Source organism: Antrostomus carolinensis, unplaced genomic scaffold (genome assembly GCF_000700745.2).
Source record: "Antrostomus carolinensis isolate BGI_N321 unplaced genomic scaffold, ASM70074v2 scaffold7138, whole genome shotgun sequence".
Classification (NCBI taxonomy): domain Eukaryota; kingdom Metazoa; phylum Chordata; class Aves; order Caprimulgiformes; family Caprimulgidae; genus Antrostomus; species Antrostomus carolinensis.
This window is the reverse complement of record NW_010332200.1, coordinates 67,887-86,452: the sequence shown is the minus strand read 5'-3', so window position 1 is coordinate 86,452 and position 18,566 is coordinate 67,887. Positions and strand designations below refer to the sequence as shown.

Sequence of the window (18,566 nt, the reverse complement as noted above, 5' to 3'; positions counted from 1 at the left end):
GGAAGGTGTCCCTGCTGCTGGCAGGGGGGTTGGAACTGGATGAGCTTTCAGGTCCCTTCCAACCCAAACCATTCTATGATACTATGATTAGGGGTTGACAGAGACCTAGTGAAGCTGAGGAGTGGGAGCTGCTGGCTGCGTAGGCTGATTGGTAGAACTGCATAGCACTGAGTATCTGCTGAGTTCTCCAGAGAGAAGAGGGTGAACACTGTGAAGCTGGCTATGAACTTCCTCTTCCTCTAGTGCATTACAGAGTGGGTAAAAGAAATTTCAGGCTGCTGATACTTTTGCATAATTGCCTGTGACTTAGAGCTGTGGCTAATGGTTATCACTTGCTGCTTTTTTTTTTTAAACTGTGCCTTGGAGTGAATGAGCGTGGGGTGGAATGAGATAAGGGAGACAAACATTGCATAGGTATTATTAAAGGGATCCTGTGGTACTGTACAGGAGCAGAGAGCGTCCTCTGGGCTTGTGGCTTTTAAGTTTCAAGTATTTGTTGTAATTTACAACCATTAATACCTTTGATCTTTGGAAATCTCTGTATATTTGGAATTATATACAGAGTGGGTTTTAACATACCTTACACAGGCGAAGAACACTTGCATTAGACTGCACTGCATTCACATAAGATCTCATGATTTATTTTACTTTCTTTTTTCAGAAAACCTCTCATGTGATTCAACTCTCTCCAGCCCAAGTGCCCTGAATTCTCCAGGGCAAGGGATCGAAGGCTTGAACCGTAGGAGGAAGAAACGCACCAGCATAGAGACCAACATACGTGTGGCCTTAGAGAAGAGTTTCCTGGAGGTCAGTGATCCTGTTGCTCTGCTCAGCCTATAAAGAAATGGAGAAACTTTGCTTAACAATCATATCTGTTAGAGAAAACCCATTCCTGTGCTATTTAGAAAAGTGCTTGTGCTAAATAAGGTGAATACAGAAGCTGTGCCAAGAAGGACGCATTGACATCTATGTCACTTCAAGAAAAAAATAAGAACACAAAACCCCTCCAAAAAACTCATTGGTTTGTGATTTTGCATTCCAAGATACTGAGCCATAGATCTAAGCTTGATATTCTGCACATCAAAAAGAAGAAAATAAGATTACCATTTCTGAGGAGGGATAAATGAGATGACAGTCTAAACACACATATTGTGAGGTTTTTATCTGGCCTTATGTCACTCTTGTTAGGCACTTTGTGCAGCTCTGTGGGCAGGTAGCCTCTGTAAGTAGCCCATTCAATCTACCTGTCTTTCATTATAGGTCTAGACAACTTGGGGTTCATTTGGCTGTTGCTATAGTTAATCTCTCCTATTCCTTTTTGAGAGATACTGTAAGAAAGATGTTCTTATCAAGGTCTAGAATTCCTTGCAGGATTAACTCACAACTCAGATGCCTTCTCTCAAAAAGAAGCATGTGAGCTTAGCCTTCGTTGCCTGTCTCTGAGGAACACAGCTTACTGTTGGTAGAGATGTTCCTGTAACTAGGAAGATGGAGGGCTGAAGTAATTTTTTGTCTATCTCTACTGTACCACTGACCAAATTCTGGGTATAAATGGCCCATCTAGATTTCTGCCTAGTGAAGAAGCAGCTAGAATGTAAAACTTCAGAGGGTAATTTCACAGCTTTTCAAGTACTCTTTAATTTTCTCAGAACCAAAAGCCTACCTCGGATGAGATCACCATGATAGCTGACCAGCTAAACATGGAGAAGGAGGTGATCCGCGTTTGGTTCTGTAACCGGCGCCAGAAGGAGAAAAGGATCAACCCACCCAGCAGTGGTGGAACCAGCAGCTCACCCATCAAAGCAATTTTCCCTTGCCCAACCTCACTGGTAAGGATCAAGAAACTGTGTTGACAAAGATGACTGGAAGAGGTGGTTTTACTGTGCTCCCTGTGGAAGCTACACGTGCTACACCTTCATTGTACAGCAGGCTTGTTCTCACAAATTTATATTTTACTGGCATTTTAATTGTCCTACGTGCATACTATATAAAAGAGAAAATGTGTACAAAACAGGCACTAGCTGGGCCTTCAGTTTGAGTGTTTTATTTAGTCAGCTTGTGAATAAATATTCTGACTAGCAAATTTGCAGTTGGGGTTACTGCTTTGAACATGTTCCAGATAGTAACTCCAGTTTATATCTGGACTTTCTGTCTTGCCCAAGCTTTTTTCGTAAAATAACAGTAGTAGTAAAAAAATGCCTAACACCTCTAACCCTCCCCTCTTATTTTGGCTGTCTCTGATAAGTAGATAAGCAGCAGGAAAACTTATCTTTTGGAGACTTAAGTCACACAAGTCCAATAATACTGTTGCTGTCACTTTCAGTGAGGAATGATTGATATTAAAAAAGACATGGAACAAAGGAACAATTTAGCTAATACTCATGTAATTAATTTCCCACACTTGTATTTGCCTCAGGTAAACACAAACTTCATGAAAATAAGAGTAACAAAACACATGCATCAAGGTTCCTTCAGCTCCTTTACTACCAATGTCCATGGAGGTCTGTTTGCATAAATAGAAACAGTAGCTATTAGATTTCATAGTAGCTATGCTAATAGGAATGTGGTGGAATTTATGTAGCCTGTAGCTGTCCTTTTGTAGTATTTATTCCACCCTCATCACTGTAGTAGCTAATTTCTTCCAGTACTTCATTAAACCATTAATTTTGGTGACATGTCATTCTTTCCCCTCATCCTTGTCTCAGGATGTGTGCATGCAACCTTTTGTTTCAGGGGAAGGGATGTGTTAAATGTACTTAGTCTTTTTATTTATTTATTATTTTTCCCCAATTGGAAAGCAAGGTTGCATACCTTGCTACCAAAGCAGAACATAGTGAGATATATGATAGTGTGTTCTAATAACCATGTGAGCTTACTCAAACTGCAACCCAAGAAAGCTTTCCCAAATAATTTTCCCTTTTGTTATAAGCTGCCATTATATGAAAGAAATTGAGGTCTTGTGGTGGGCAGCCAAACACAGCCTTTCAATCACCATCCCCCAGGGGATAGGGGGGAGAATTGGGGGGCAAGGGTAAGGAGACTCGTAGGGTGAGAGAAGAACAATTTAATAATGGAAATAAAATAAAACTTCAAATAATACTGATATTGAAATAGTAAAGATAATGATAGTAATAAAATATGCAAATGAGTGATGCCCAGTGCCATTGCTCACCAACCGCTGACCAAGCCCGGCCCGTTCCCAGATCACGATCCCGGAGGAGCCACAATCCCGACCCGAAACCGCAATCCCGGGAGAGCCAGAGCCCGAGCGAAAGCCAGAGAGAGCAAGAGAGGAAGAGCCCCTCATGGATCTCCTGCCCATGGGGGACAGGAGATGGAACAGCCCCTTGGCAGAGCCCAATGCCCATGGAGCTGATTCAGTTCAATATTCCTCACCCCTCGAGATCTTGCACTTGCAGACGGACAGAACACAAAGTCCTTCACTCCCAGGGACACAAATGCAAACATTGGTGTGTTATTCAGCATTTCTCTCCTAACAAATCCCAGCTGAACCCAAACCCCAGCACTGTTCTAACTGCTAAAAAGAAACCCAGCTCTGTCCCAGCTACAAACCAGGCCAGGTCTTAACCACAGTCTCCATTTTTTCAGTGATTTTCACTCAGCATTTTCACTTACTGGAAGCTTCTCATAAGACTGTGCTTGCACTCAAAGGGACGTTCCATCCCTGCCACCCCAGCCTTCACTGGCCATGTGCTGTGTTGATTCCTTGTGTCAGCTCTGGAGATTCTGTGTCCACGGGATGACTGAGCTTAGTTTACTAGTTTGACTGCAAATTAACCATGTGAAGAACACTGATGAATTTTCAGTATGACTAGATAACCAATCTGACTTGTAGCCTTCCTGCACAAGTGCTGGGGCTGCAAAGCAGAATTGGAGGGGCAAGCTCCTTCTGATGGCAGCCTGCTTTTGTGCTGGCTGAAGTCAGTCGTTGTAACCATGGGGTTAGCTGTATTAATTCTAGGTCATTCACTGCCCTGAAAGATGGATTGTGACCTTGGCCTTAACTGTTCAGTGGAGAGATGACAGATACGATGTCTGGGCTGCGTTCATGGGAATTGGACTATGTATCTAGCTCTTCTTACACTATTTGAGATGGGCAGAAAGCTTTTAGATCTGTCCCAGTTGCCCCAGTCTTGTTTAAAATGCATGAAGCATTTGACTTCCTTTAAGAGGATAAGCAGCATGAGAGAAATTTCTCTGATAATAAACTTAAGGTAAGAGAGGGGAAAAGAGGAAGGTTTTAGCTTATATCCTTGGCTGTGTTCTCTTGGGCAATTCTAAAGGATTCATTTCTCTCATTGATGTATAACATCCTTCAAATATTACTATTGGACACCATTTCTTGTCCATAAAAAGTCCTTTCTCTCCTTATATTTCATTTTTTCCTTATAAGCTAGTTCTACCAGTCTTAAATCTGTGGTGCTTTTTATCTGTAATGTCTTCAATTTATTGTAGTTTTCTTGTAATAAGCTGTCCATAAGTCAAATTAGCTGATGTCATTTGAATATTTTAAAATTCAGAGATCCTTCCTCTGGCACAAGGAAACTTATCAAAGTAGAGCTTATAGTTCTGTTGAGTAAAAGTGAAATGTTACTCTGTTTATCTGTGTAAACACATTACCCTAAATGCCTTTGGAAACTCTGGGTCTTTTAAATAATTTTATCAGAGAAAGAGATTTGGAGTTGAAAAGATGTTTAAACAAGAAAAAAAAAGCAGAAATAATATATTTTGTAGCCCTTGCTATAAGAGTGACTCTGTTAAAACAAGGTGCTGTCTTTGGGGGGAGGCAGAGAGGGAGGGGTAACTTGCATTTATGAGACTTTACTGAGACAGTATGGATGTAATGAATATATCTCCCTTCAAATACTGAATGATTAAGAATATAAAGATATTGCTGGTAATTAGAGAAGGTACTATGCTTGGTCCACTGAATGAGAAAGTAACGGAATTACAAAAAAGTTAGTTTATATGCACTGTTTTCCCTGATAACTTCCGTAGCTGAGGATGGGAAGAAAGAAATCCAAGTCTGGTACCTAACTTTTTGTCTGTTCTCAGTTGTTATTCTTTTTTGACCTCCAGGTGGCAACCACGCCAAGCCTTGTGACTAGCAGTGCCGCTACAACCCTGACTGTCAATCCTGTGCTCCCTCTGGCCAGTCCTGCTGTAACTAGTCTGTCAGTCACAGGTAAGGGCTGATTTCTCGTCCCCACACATTAACCTCTACCATTTTCACCTTTTAAACCCTTCAGAAGGTCATTCAGTATTGGTCACTGGTATCCCAGGGCTTTCTTGTCATTGTTCCTTTTTACTCCACTAGGAAACTTTAGTCTTTGTGACCATTCAATTGTCTTTTCTGGGGGTAAAATCACAGGTGATGCTGAAATTAAATATGCTATATTCCATCGCTAGCTTTGAGAGCTCCTCAGCCTCCTGTTGGGAAGTGTCATTTCATTGTAGTCTGAGCTTCTCATTTGGACTCTTGGTGCTTCTTGGTCCTACAAAAATGTGTGTTTGTCTCCCTTTCAGTGGGATGTGCAGTGCAGTTCAGGTGGGTAGTAGTTTCTGTTCAGTCATATATGTGTTTTGTACTGATCTAATCAGAATCAATCTTCTAGGCACAACAGAAACCACCTCCAACAACACGGCAACAGTGATTTCAACAGCACCTCCAGCTTCTTCAGCAGTGACATCACCCTCCCCGAGTCCTTCCCCTTCTGCCTCAGCTTCAGAGGCATCCAGTGCCAGTGAGACCAGCACAACACAGACAACCTCCACTCCCTTGTCCTCCCCTCTTGGGACCAGCCAGGTGATGGTAACGGCATCAGGGTTGCAAACAGCGGCAGCAGCCGCGTTACAAGGAGCTGCACAGTTGCCTGCAAATGCAAGTCTTGCTGCCATGGCTGCTGCAGCAGGACTAAACCCAGGCTTGATGGCATCCTCGCAGTTTGCAGCTGGGTAAGGATGAATTTTTCCCACCTGTTTAGGTGAGATGACAAAAGAGGGAAGGAGAATTCTTGGGATAAATTGCTTTTATGTGTCACTGTTTTCTGGTAGCTCACTTGGTGATTCTAGTGTCATTTATCTCAAATTCTGAAGGTTTGCTTAAAGATGGCAATTGGCCATTCCCATCAACGTACACAAATATTGTTTTCATTTCACAGATGAAAAAAGCTGTATTGCAGCAATGTTGTTTTTTGATAAGTCATCCATCCCACTGCAGGGCTTGACTTAAGAGCTGCAACTTACCAGTGAATCATAGAATGTGTTCTACTGATTTTAAAATGGAGAGCTAGCCTAGACCCGCTTCACACCTCTGTGCTCATTTCTCCATCGTGAACAAGAAGCTGTAAAATAGGCACAATGATGTATTGTTGAAGTTTTAGTTTTTAAAATGTTGCTCTGAGACATGAATCTCCATTTCTTGATTTACATCTTTCTTATCTGAATTTGGGAGATGATGATAGCGCTCTAACAAGTGACAATTTCCCCAAAATACTTTACAAGAGTATTTTACAGCAACAGATCAATACAAGTCATGTATTTACAGTGCCTGTACTTCACCCACACAGCTGAAAGGTAACGTCTACTAAAGGCATCATGAAGGAAAAACTAAAATAAACTAAAATTAGTCTTTCATCTCTGGTCTTACCTTCCTTTTTTTAAAAAAAAAAAAAATAATGATGGTATACTTCTGAACAGTGACAACCTTTTCTTCAAAGTAACACTTCTTCCCCTTTGTCTTTGTTTCTTCCACAATTTTGCTTCCTGCAGAGGTGCCTTACTCAGTCTCAATCCAGGGACATTAGGTGGTGCTCTCAGCCCAGCCCTGATGAGCAACAGTACACTGGCAACTATTCAAGGTCAGTCATGTTCCTTTTGATGCATCTCTGTCATACAACTTCAGTTTATGTGCTTTTGGTTTTTCTTTACCAAAAAAAGAACACTGACTTGTCAGCACTGGGCATGAATGTTATGGGAGTAAAGGTTTTACAAAATTTAAATGCATTTTTTATATCACAGAGCAGGTACAACTTCAGAAAGGGGAATACAACTGTGTGTGATCTTGTAGTGATTTACAGGAGGCATTTAAGACACTGAATGTGATCTGGAATTTATTTTGATATCTCCCCCCCATTGACATGTATCTCCAGCAGGTTTGAGATTTGCTTTTTATAGCTCTTCTAGCAAAAGCTTGAACAGAGTTACACTATTTTGAGGTCTGTTAGGAGGGCAGTTCTGAGCAAGACTTGATCCTGAGTTCTTGTCCTTGTATGTATTTAAAAAGAATGTACAACTAACAACCCAAGTCCTAAAATCCTTATGTACAACTTTAAATCCATAAATCCTTATCCAAAGGAGTAAAGATTTATTTTGGAAGTGTCACACGGCCAGAAGTTTCCACTGACTTTAGCAAGAGTTGTTCACGGGTCATAGTGTGTCATCTGTAAAATCTAGATAGTGCAAGTACCTAAAGAGCGAGCTAACCTGTGTATTCAAATATTTTCTAAACTAGCTTCTCTGAACAAATCTTGTTTCCAGGGTACAAGAAAGAGACATTTCATAAAGTCCCACAGATCACAGAATCCCAGAATGGTGTGGTTGGAAGGGACCTCAGGAGATCATCCAGTCCAACCGCCCTGCCAAAGCAGGTTCCCTACAACAGGTTGCACAGGAAAGTGTCCAGGCGGGTTTGGAACGGCCAGGCGGTTTTGGAACATCTCCAGAGAAGGAGACTCCACACCCTCTCTGGGCAGCCTGTCCCAGGGCTCCGGCACCCTCACAGGAAAGAAATTTTTCCTGAAGTTCATGTGGAACTTCTGGTGTTCCAGTTTGTGCCCATTGCCCCTTGTCCTGTCACTGGGCACCACTGAAAAGAGCCTGGCCCCATCCGTTTGGCCCCCACATTTCAGATCTTTATAGACATTGATCAGATCCCCTCTCAGGCTGCTCTTCTCCAGGCTGAACAGTCCCAGCTCTCTCAGCCTCTCCTCGTCAGGCAGATGCTCCAGGCCCCTCATCCTCTTTGTGGATAAATTTAGGAGATGATAATCTAAGGCAGAGTGAACACTGTAGACCAGTGAGAGCAAGTTGTAACCTATGATGAGATGACTCATTAACGGCGTAGAGAGCACGCGTATCAGAGAAAGGAAAACGCGGGGCCCAGTTGCTTTTAGACACATTTTAGATTGTTGCTTACTGCTAATGTTATCTCCTCCCTGCTCAATTTTCCCTTCTTTAGCTCTTGCATCTGGTGGCTCCCTTCCAATAACATCACTGGATGCAACTGGAAACTTGGTGTTTGCCAATGCCGGAGGTACTCCTAACATCGTAACTGCCCCTCTGTTCCTGAACCCTCAGAACCTTTCTCTGCTCACCAGCAACCCAGTTAGCTTGGTCTCTGCAGCTGCAGCCTCCGCAGGGGCCTCTGGACCAGTCGCCAGCCTTCACGCCACCTCCACCTCAGCCGAGTCCATCCAGAACTCTCTCCTCACGGTGGCCTCTGCGAGCGGGGCCACGTCCACCACCACTACTGCCTCCAAGGCACAGTGAGCCGGGCTGAGCTGTGCTGCCAGCAGCCTGTGTCACTGTGCAGTGGGATTGGCTGCCAGCGGGCTTTATAAACTGCAAATGTGATGGGCATCCTCTCGCCATGTTGCTGGGGACAAGGGAGACAAGGAAAAAAGATTAAAAAAAACAAAAAAAACAAACAAAAAAAACACAAAAGCAAAACAGGAAGGATTTAAAGCTGGGACAGACATTTGCCTAATTTTATAATAAACACTGTCTTTTCAGGATCGCTTCATGGATCGGAGAACTTTCTAACCAAAAATGTAAAAAAAACAAAAAACAAAAAAACAAAAAAAAAAAACCACAAAAAAAAAAAAGTGAAAGGACTACTTATCATTTCCAGCAGTCACAATGACAAGTTAAGGTGGGTTATCAGCTCAAACATAGGAAGGGGATTTCTTGTTTCTTTTTGGTCTGAATATCTTTCTTTTTTAATTATCATTTTATCGGTCTGTTGTACAGGCCATTATGTCATACAAGGTGTTTATAATCGTATCAATCGTATTGGGGGTTCCTTTCTTAACTGGTACAATTTAGGCAGGCCTGTATTACTGGTGTATCTCTATTATTATTATTATGATTATTATTATTATTATTTTTATATATATAGTTTGGACGCGTTTGTCTTTTGCTCCTGGATTATTTTCAGCGAGCTCCCACACCATGAGGGGGAGGGTGGGAGGGTGGAGAGGAAGAATGGAGCACAAATAGACTTTCTGTCCTAATTAATCTTCTGGGAACGTTCTGAACAGTTTCCTCATCCTTGAATTTGTCTGATGGTTACTTAGAGGGGTCAGAAGAATTGATGTTCATCGTTTGTGCAGGAAGCTCAGTGTAGCAGTAGAGATCACTGTGTGCAAACTTGGTCTATGGTTTTTGAGCAGAGGTAGGAATTAGTTCCGAACTGCAGTTCTTATTCTCTCAATTATTTAGACAAAGTGGCCAAATTCTGCTCTGAGCTTTGCGTGCATGGTTCCTTTTTATTTCAGAGAGCAGGATTTGACCTCCCGAGTCTCGATTGTGTGACGTACCGGTGGCTCTTCTGTTCTACTGATGTCATTTTGCTGTTAAAATTACATACACAAATATTTTTCAAATATCAAGTTACCCCAGCTAATTGGCAGTATGTAAAGCAGCATTTACAGTCCTGGGTTCCCACCAGGTGAATTGGTACAGGATTTCAGCTCTGTCTGATCAGATCTGATTCTCCCTAGGTCAGATTCTCCCTATTCATAGCGATATTTCTTTTCCTTTAACTCTGATGCTTCCAACATTGTATTTAGAAAAACTTGGTGGTAAAAAAGCGCTTCTGGCTGCCAAACACAGAAGCCAACAACACGAGAACAGAAGTTACCATCGTTTATGCCCACACAATAGAGGTGACTCTGGGTCTTTGCACATACCTGGGTGATCTCCTGTAGTCTCTGAGCTGTGATGCTGCTAGTTGTGTAAAAATGGCAAGAAGCATCATCTGAGCAGAGCGTCAGGGCTTGCCTGCCGCTGGAACCATCTTTTCCAGGTTGATTCTGATCCGTGTGGCAAAGGATATTTACTTGGATGAGGAAGAGTCCCGAACTGTACAGAAGTTAGATCTGTATATTCTTAAATATACAATCTAGTATCTGAACCAAAAAAAAAAGAAAAGATTTTTTTTAAAAGAGAAGACTGGATCACTGCAATGCAGTTCACTTTGAACTTTCCATTCCTGATGGATTTAAAGGTTTCTGCCATGTGTATAAAACTAAATTACTTTTAGCTAGTGAGGGTATTAGAAGAGTCCCTTTCCCCCCACCTCCTTTTCTTTTGTCACCGGAGTGTCCTACAATAACGAGCTGATGCAGCTATGTTCATTTTGTTGATGATTCAGGGGGATCCTGGAGCTTCTCATCCAAGATCCAGAAGGCAGCAACTTTATACTCTACATATGCTTTGGTTTGTGACCTGAGCATGTGGGATTTGCGTTTGCACTCAAGTGGCAGAACCCCTTATCTCTTCCCCCCCACCGCCGTCTTTTTTTGCTCTGTTCATCTCTTAACTCTCCTCCACCTTCCTGTTTTACTGAATATTTAAACCGAGTATCCCTAAAACTTCAAAAACTAGTGAACTGCAAGCAGGGAAACTAACAAATGTCCGTCCACCGTTTTCTAATGTGTTTTTGATTTTTTTATGTTTTATTTTTTTAAAACTAAGCTTGAACCAAAGTCAATTTCTAGCAAGCTGCTGTACTAATGGACTAGTTTGTATAAGTGCAGTTCAGATGCAGAGAGGCGATAGATGCTACTGACAATTTCTTTTTCATTTGTCTTTTGTTTTTATTAATTTTATATAAAAGTTGCTGCTTGTTTTTAATCTTTTTTTTTTTTTGGTTGGTAATTTGTGTTATTCTTGGGGCAGACTCTTAACTTGATTTTAATTTGTTTTTCTTTTGTTTGATGTGTAAATAGAATGGCAACGTCAGGGGATTGTTAATCCAACAGGTCCCACCTTCATCTCACCGGTATGGATAAATCTAAGTGGTTTTGATGTGTTTCTATGACTTCAGGCTGTGCAGGAGTCTTTCAGGGCTGTGAATAATTCTGCAGAAAAGGAAATGGCCCACGGTAATAGTTTCAGAGCAGTAAAAGATGTATAGCTGGGCGAGCTTCAGGGAGGTAGGGAAGAGGAGATGCTGCTCTGGAGGCCATAGCACAGACTAGTTTCTACCAAAGGAAGGCAAGTCCCTGGGACTTGTTGTGTTCAGTGAAGTAAGAGGATGGGGAAAACTGCAGCTATCACGTTCATCCCTGAAAGTTCCTGCTTACTTTCACGCCTGTGCAAAAATCCCATGGATCAGGAAGCTTTTTTTTTGTTAAAGGGCAGGGGTGGTACTACCGGTTTGTTCTCCGATGTATCCTCTGTTCCCCAAGGGTTTTGTGGTGGGGTGGGGGGGCACGGTCCTTGCTTAGATCTAGGAAACACAAAGAAAGGTGGGCCTTAAATCAGCGGAAAATCCTCTCTCTACAGTTCCAAGAGACTGTGCCATTAGCTGTCTGAATGAGTTTTCATGTCCCATTCTTGCTGGTTTGTGGTTGGGAGAGGGTCTTGTTGAGTACATATCTGGAACACTAATGCAGCTTGGATGGTTTATTTATTATAAAAATCTGCTTTTTTTCCTGACTACCTTTGCATTGGTCACATGGCTTTGGTGTGAGCACCTTATACCCCCTTACCCTCCTCCTCTCTACCCCATCACCCTCTCTGGGGCCCAGATTCCAGGGAATTTCTTAGCACGTCTTTTTCTGAGAGAAACTGGAAACTCAGATTAGCTACATATCCAGAAAGAGCTTGGTTTAGCTCGCAGAAGCTGACATAATACCCAAACAGCACATATCCCCGTGGCTCTATCACCACTGTGCTCTGATTTATTGTCCTAGAACATCCCAGGTGAGCGACCGTCGCTCCTGCTTTTCATCCCTGGCTGTGTTTTGTCTCATGGATGCTGGCTACCTCCAGTGCGTAGGTGAAAGGTGGAAATCAGGTTGGCAGGGGCTGTACACCTGCCTAGTTAGAGTGTGTCTGCTCTCTGCTCCTTCAGAGCATGAGAGGAGTTATGAGATCATGTACTGCAATTTAGCAAAAGTTGATTTTTTCAATCCTAATCACGCTGACAACAGGAATTGATGCATCTGAAAAGAGAATAACAATTGTATACAGTAATATAGTAAATATGACCGTGATCTGAGTTCATGAGTGTGGAAAATGGAGAATTATGATGACATGATTGTCACAAACTAGCTGACACAGACCCAGGACATTTATTTAGCAAACAAATCTGATTTTTTTTTTTCCCCCTCCAGTAACACAAAGTTACATCTCTGATTCCAGTATCGGCAGGTTCATATTTTGAACGGACATGATTTTCTGTTACATACTCACCATCTTAAATCCCCACTGTTCTTTTTTAGGGGAAGATTTTTCTGTGCAAATGTTCATTTCTAAACAGTTTTCTAGCTGTATGCTGGTACATTTGCTCCTGTATTGATCTGTCAACCAGGACCAGAAGGAATTTCATAGCGTGTTAGAAAAGGATAATAGCATCTCTTTTTCAGAGCTCTGTGTCTCTCTATTTAAAGATGTGTGGATGGCTTTTCATAGTTGCAAGCACGCCAAAGGACACAGGCAGGAAAAGAGAAGGTGAAAAACTCTCTCATTATAGCCAAGGACAGTTAGCTGAAAAAGCAGGAGATTTACAGAGACACAAATACAGATACGCCCCGAAGGTCTCAAAGAACAATTTAGGGATGAGGTGTTGTAGGCTGGTGATGAAATTTTTTCTGATGTTAGGAAAATGTATTCCAGTTTGGCTTTAGCACACTTGATCTCCTCAGAACACACTCTCTGTAATCATCGTAGAATGATTCATGAACAGCTCATGGAAAGTCCACCCAGATATGGCTGCAGACAGGAGCCACAGCTGTCTATTTAAATCTCCTTAAGAGGATTTATTTTGTTTCTGAGTTCTGTGCAGTATGTGTCAGTCACAGTACATTTTGCCGTGTCGCTCTGAGGTGGCCTGTATGTGCACACACTCAAAACATTTTTGGGGAGATACCATTATTGTTGCCTGCACAAGTACCTGATTTTTAAGAGATTTTCTTTTTTTCCAGCCACAGACTAGCGTGATTTCAATTTTTTTGTTTTCCTTTGGGTGACTTGTGACAGCACTTCATTGTTCCTCTATTTCTTAAGATCCTCTTGCTTCAGTAAATAGTTGTTGAAACGCAAGTTAAATTGCATTGAAAAAATGACTTTAGCAGGAAATCTGTGCTCGGCTGAACCAGCGAGGAGAACCTACTTGAAAGTCAGTTGGGTCTTCGTGTAGGAATGTGCTGCTGCTGTTGCTCAGTAGTTTTGTTTGAGTGCTAGTGAGATTATCTTGTAAGAGAAAACTAAAATGCCAGAACATTAAGAGGAAGACAGATATTCTGATGGCTTGAATTATAGACCTTTTAGGAGATCAGAAGCTTCAAGTTTAAGTTTGATCTTTAAATGAACAGGCTGAGAAAGAGATTTTGAGTGAGGACATTATAGCTCCTGATGTATTTGGGGCTACAGCTTGTGATTTGTTGCACCTTTTAGGTTAATAAGGGGGGTGACAACACTGAGCAAAGAAGCTGTCTGCTGATTTTAACACGCAAGAACAAATGTTTCCTCAACAGTACGATAGCTTTTCATTTGGGCAACAGCGATCCACTGCCTCCACTTTTACCCCTCATTTTAATTTTACACACTTTACAGTGAGAATTAAATGTCAACAAAAATTTTATACTTCTGATCTTTTGGTATCTTCCCAAAATCTTTTAGCATAATTAATTCCAGTTTAATTAAGGATAATTAATAACCAGTTTTACTCAGGGGACAGTAAGAGAATGGCTGTTACCAGAATACATTAGAGAAAATTCTCCATGCCAGTGATTGTGTGAGTAATGTAAAATTTATTTCTTTCTTCGTTATAAATGGAGGAGAACACCCGTTACAGCTAGAACCATCAGATCTTAAACAGATCTTAAAGAGATCTTAGAACCATCAGATCCCACAGATCTTAAACCAAAACAGCATCTGATTTACCTTAAATATCAATTGATATTTTCTTAGATAAAAATTTACTTTACAAACTCAGAGAGACGAGTAGCTTCTCATGGTCGTTAGAGTGTTTTGGGACAGACAAAATACTGCATCTGGTCCAAACTTGCAATGATACTTGATTTTAAACCAGAAGTTTAAAATGTAGATGTATTTATTGCCATGTTAACTTTATCTTGAGTCACTGTTTGTGTTCTGCCTGAAGCAGTTAAATGATGTTTATCCCCAGGGCATGGGTGCACCCGTTGGGTGTAGCCTGACCATTGCCTCGGGTGGAGTGTTACCAAAGGAGGAACCTGACCCACTGCCCCCACTGGGTTTGTGGTGGTCAGTCCTCACATAGCCAACTCAATTCCTTTCTATTTTTGCAACCAATACCTCTTTTTACTTCTCCCTCCCTTTCCAGAATACTATAGCAATACAGAATTCAGGATTCATACCTTCCAGAGAGGTTCTGCTCCTCTTGGTCATTGACTCTCACTCCTGCTGCTGCCCAGGAGTGTTTCTCTTCTTTCCAGCAGGGAAACCCCTGAAATACTTTAAAGATTTTTGACAGAGGAGGCTTTGCCATAAAGTCCTGGACTCACAGTTTGCAATTTCTTAAAGTGTTCATATCTTCCACTCTGTGATCTGAGCACGACCCGGTTCCCTGTGTGTCAGCACAAGTAGATTCAGTGCTTTTGGGACGATGGGAAGAGGCGATTCCTGTACTTGCATATCTTGACAGGCAAACACACACGGTAGTAACGCATGAAAATCAACTTGATCTTTTTTTTTTAGCTTATCTATGTTCATTGGATCTGTCTGACACTTCTCCCAGGATGCTCTCAGTGGGAACGTGCTCTGAACTGTTACCCCTTGGGGTGCTGTTAGAAGGGTGTTAGGAACCTTGCACTGGAAATACAAATAATTTAACTGAGGGAGAAAGGAAGAGACACCTTGTAGTTGAGTAGACAGATAGGGTCAGGACGTAGAACGTATCAGGTACTTCCTTTCTGACCAAATTCCTGAAACCAAAACAACTACAGGGCTTTGTCTCGGGGCTGCTTTTAGCTCCATCTGTGACACTCTGCTTAAGAACCGTCCGCAACTGGAATCATCTGGGCCCCCTCCCTCCTCCCCTCTCCCTCCTCATTCCTTCCCCCGTCTTCCCCTCAGCGAAAGGTAGCACCATACAGCTCTGAGAACAATACTTGTGGGTAGCAGCTGGCTTCTGGCACCTTCATAAAATACCTCAGCATAGCTTAGCATTGTCGCAGAAACTGGTTTTAAACTGAAAAAAATAAAAAATCAGAAGAGAAAAGCAAACTTTATAAATAGTGGAGATAATTCTAGCTGTAGAGTTTAGTTGAACTGATGTTTATTATGATTGATAAACATGATTATGCTGTATGTATTTGAGATCCTGTTTATAGGTTACAACTTTATAGGGTCGGGTGGGGGTGGGTGGATGTTGGGCGCAGAGAAAGGGGTTGACTGTGTTAGAAGGAAAATGTTTGCTCATGAATTTTTTTCCTTGTATCTGTCTTGCCAAAGGAAACATTTTGTCGCTCCTGGGTTTGGGATTGTTGTTTGGTTGGTTTATCTGTGGTCTAATCTGCAGCACAGCACGTGGTGGCATGCAGGTTACTGATTGGGTTGCTGTTCAGGGTCCTTTCGAGTGTGCGCACACTTCCCTCCCTCTTGGCCTTTCCTTGCCCTTCACTGGGATCTAAAGATGAGGCAACGCGTATCCGGGAGGCTCGGGGGAAAGACGATGGGTTAAGATCAACCTAGGTGTGGTATAAAATCCGTTTCAGTTAGTTGAGTTGCTCCAGAGCTGAACTGGGTCCCTTGGATTGAACTTCGGGGAGGGAGAAGAATGGTTGTCGCATCTTAATCTATCTGGGAGAGCAAAAGTGAAACAGGTTCCTTTTATCCCCCTTGTCTTGTTACTGAATGTAGGGCTTGTAGTGCTTGAGAATAGCGGAAAACTTTTTAAACACTTCCTTTTTCTAATAGCAATGCTAATCCTGTCTAGACCAAAAACTATGAAAGAAAAAAAAAACCAAACTGAGAAGTGAAAGCTAACCTCCTCCTGGCACCTGGCTGGTGTGCCCGAAAGGGTTGGCGTGCCGTGAGACAGAGCTGCGGGAGAGGAGCTTTGTGGGCTCGTTGGCGAGGGAGCGGGTCGTTCTCCTGGCGTACATCTTGGTGTTGCGGTGGGAGCAGCAGCAGAGCGAGTGGTTGTCGCCTTGGGAGGACGTTGCAGCCCCCTCCGTCTGGACCCCCAAGGCTCCCTCCTCATCTCCCGTCGAGGCCGATGGAGAGGGGTGTGCGTGGGTGTGCGTGCGTGTGTGCGCGAGGGTGTGCGTGCGCCTGGCTGTGCGTGGGGCTGGGGAGAGGTGGGTTTCGAAAGGAGCTCGACTCCACTGGGGCGGGAGAATTCCCAGTGGCCTCGTAGGGAACCAAAGGCACTGATAAGTTAATTGTCAGCTCTGCTGTTCTCGGAGCGGGTAAGAGGAAAAGCCGGGCGGGGGTTCTTTTGAGCTTTGGGTCAGTGTCCCGTTCTGTGAGGACCTCATCTCTTGTGGGTGCTCCCACCTTTTCTGCATGGAGTTGCTTCGGCTCTGTGAAGACGAACGGTGTGTGGGGCTTGCCCGGTGCTGCAGGTCTTAGGCTGATGTTGGGATACAGTCAGGGAAAAACTGTTTCTTTCCTTCGAATGTGGAAGCAGTGTAGTCCAAGGTCAGAGTCTGTTCAACAGCTTTTGCTTACGGTCCTTCTCTTACGAGAGGGACCTTGGAGACTCCCTTCTTTGCTCCCCAAAGTAGCCTTGTACATGTTCATGTATCGTGCTATTGGGCTGAGTTGTTTTATCAGTGAACTTGGTGAGCTCTTGTGAAGAAAGGGAGGGAGGAAGGGGGAGAGGTGGGTTGTCCAGCTACTCTTCCTCCGGACACCAATCGGGTTACAGAACTTCACTGAAAGCTTTACTAATAGAATTGTTGTTCTGACATTATGTAAAAGTGGTATTAATATTGTGTGACTTTTCAAAGAGCTAGTTAGATTTATAGATAGGTAATAGGGATATTGAAGAAATGACTTCTCAAAGAAAAGAGCACTTGGAACAAAAGAAGTGGAAAACAAGGTGTGCTTTAAGGAAAACAAATCTGAGGAAGGAAATGAAACAGCTTGTGGGAGGCGAGGGAAGATGAAACCCTTTGGCGTTCCTTAGTGCTGCTGAGGCTCAGCCCCAGAACTGGAACATACCCCCTCTGCCTTATTTCATCTCTCTACCAAACAGGACATTGTCAAGTAGCTCAGACCAAAACGCTGATCTGTCTTAAAACTGTGTCAGTCTGCTGGTGCCCGTTCTCCGGCAGAGCTTTACCTAAAACCCTAAGATACTTAATTTATCACGTTAGCTTTCCCCTTTCCTCCTCAAATTCTCTTATCTGTTGTAGGCCCCACTTGAGGATTCATACTGCCTTTGCTCAATTTGGTAGCAGCAGCAGCAGCAGCTACTCCCTGTTATACCCTGAACGTGGTAACGGTGCGTGCGGGCGAAGCCGGCCTGTTGCGGTGCTATAGAAATCTGCAGCTCTGCAGCAGAAGGAATCCTGAGCCATAGGGAATGACATGCCAAGGGGCAAAAAAATCGTGGAGATCGCACCACCCCCTTGAGAAACCATTTTAGGAACGAGAGCACCTGTGACAGTGTCCTGAGAACAAGGCAGTTGAGACAAAAACCTCGAGTTCTTCCCCCATTCACTCTCCGTGTGTCAGGCTCTGTGACCCCGAGCGCGTCCGAGGGGCAAACGCAAAGCGAAAGGCTTGGAGATGAGCACCAGGAGACGGGGAAGGAAGGGAAGGAAGGAAGGGAAGGGATCGCTGCAGAGCCGCCCGCGGGTGGTTTGAAGAGGTGTGGAGCAGCGCTGGTCCCCGTGGGGCTCCTGGCGTGCCAGCGCTCTGTGGGAAGGAGCCGGGCAGTAGCTTCTTTGTCCCCACCGGTGCCGTTGTTCCATTTCCTTCCTCTGTGGTAGTATCTAAGGCTAGGTGTGAGTAGGTGTGGGGTGTTTATCCGCCACAGGTACAGGAGCTGTCGTATACCTCATTTCTAACTCGTAACTGAGTAACTTGCTTTAACTTTCTCCAAACCCTACAGAGTTGCCAAGTCTGCCCTCCCTCCTTTGATGAAACACTGAACTCTGGCCTATAGCACCCCGTGACCTGCAACCTGGGGAGTGACCCCCTAACGCCTCTGAATGTCGCTGCTTAAAAGCTACTGCAAAGTGAGGGCAAATTGCAATCTTATCTTATTTCCTTTGGTTACAAGGGGTCCTCTCGATCAGTCTGTGAATATCCATTCCCCC

At 43.3% G+C, this 18,566-nt stretch overlaps 2 protein-coding genes across 2 annotated transcripts in view; one reads left to right on the top strand and one right to left on the bottom strand.

Moving 5' to 3' along the window:
• Positions 1–588: 588 nt before the first annotated feature.
• On the top strand, positions 589–8,862 carry POU2F1 (POU class 2 homeobox 1; the record flags this gene model as incomplete). Its single annotated transcript, XM_010173407.2, has 6 exons — positions 589–807; positions 1,650–1,829; positions 5,101–5,206; positions 5,637–5,976; positions 6,793–6,881; positions 8,261–8,862. Coding segments are annotated over 6 exons (1,245 nt in total), but the record flags the coding sequence as incomplete, so codon positions are not given.
• An 8,772-nt stretch (positions 8,863–17,634) lies between these two features.
• LOC104529189 (T-cell surface glycoprotein CD3 zeta chain) overlaps positions 17,635–18,566 on the bottom strand; it is an 18,471-nt gene continuing 17,539 nt past the window's right edge. Inside the window, exon 8 of the mRNA XM_029086327.1 lies at positions 17,635–17,721. Coding sequence (XP_028942160.1) covers positions 17,635–17,721 — 87 coding nt within the window. The remainder of the gene's footprint in view (positions 17,722–18,566) is intronic.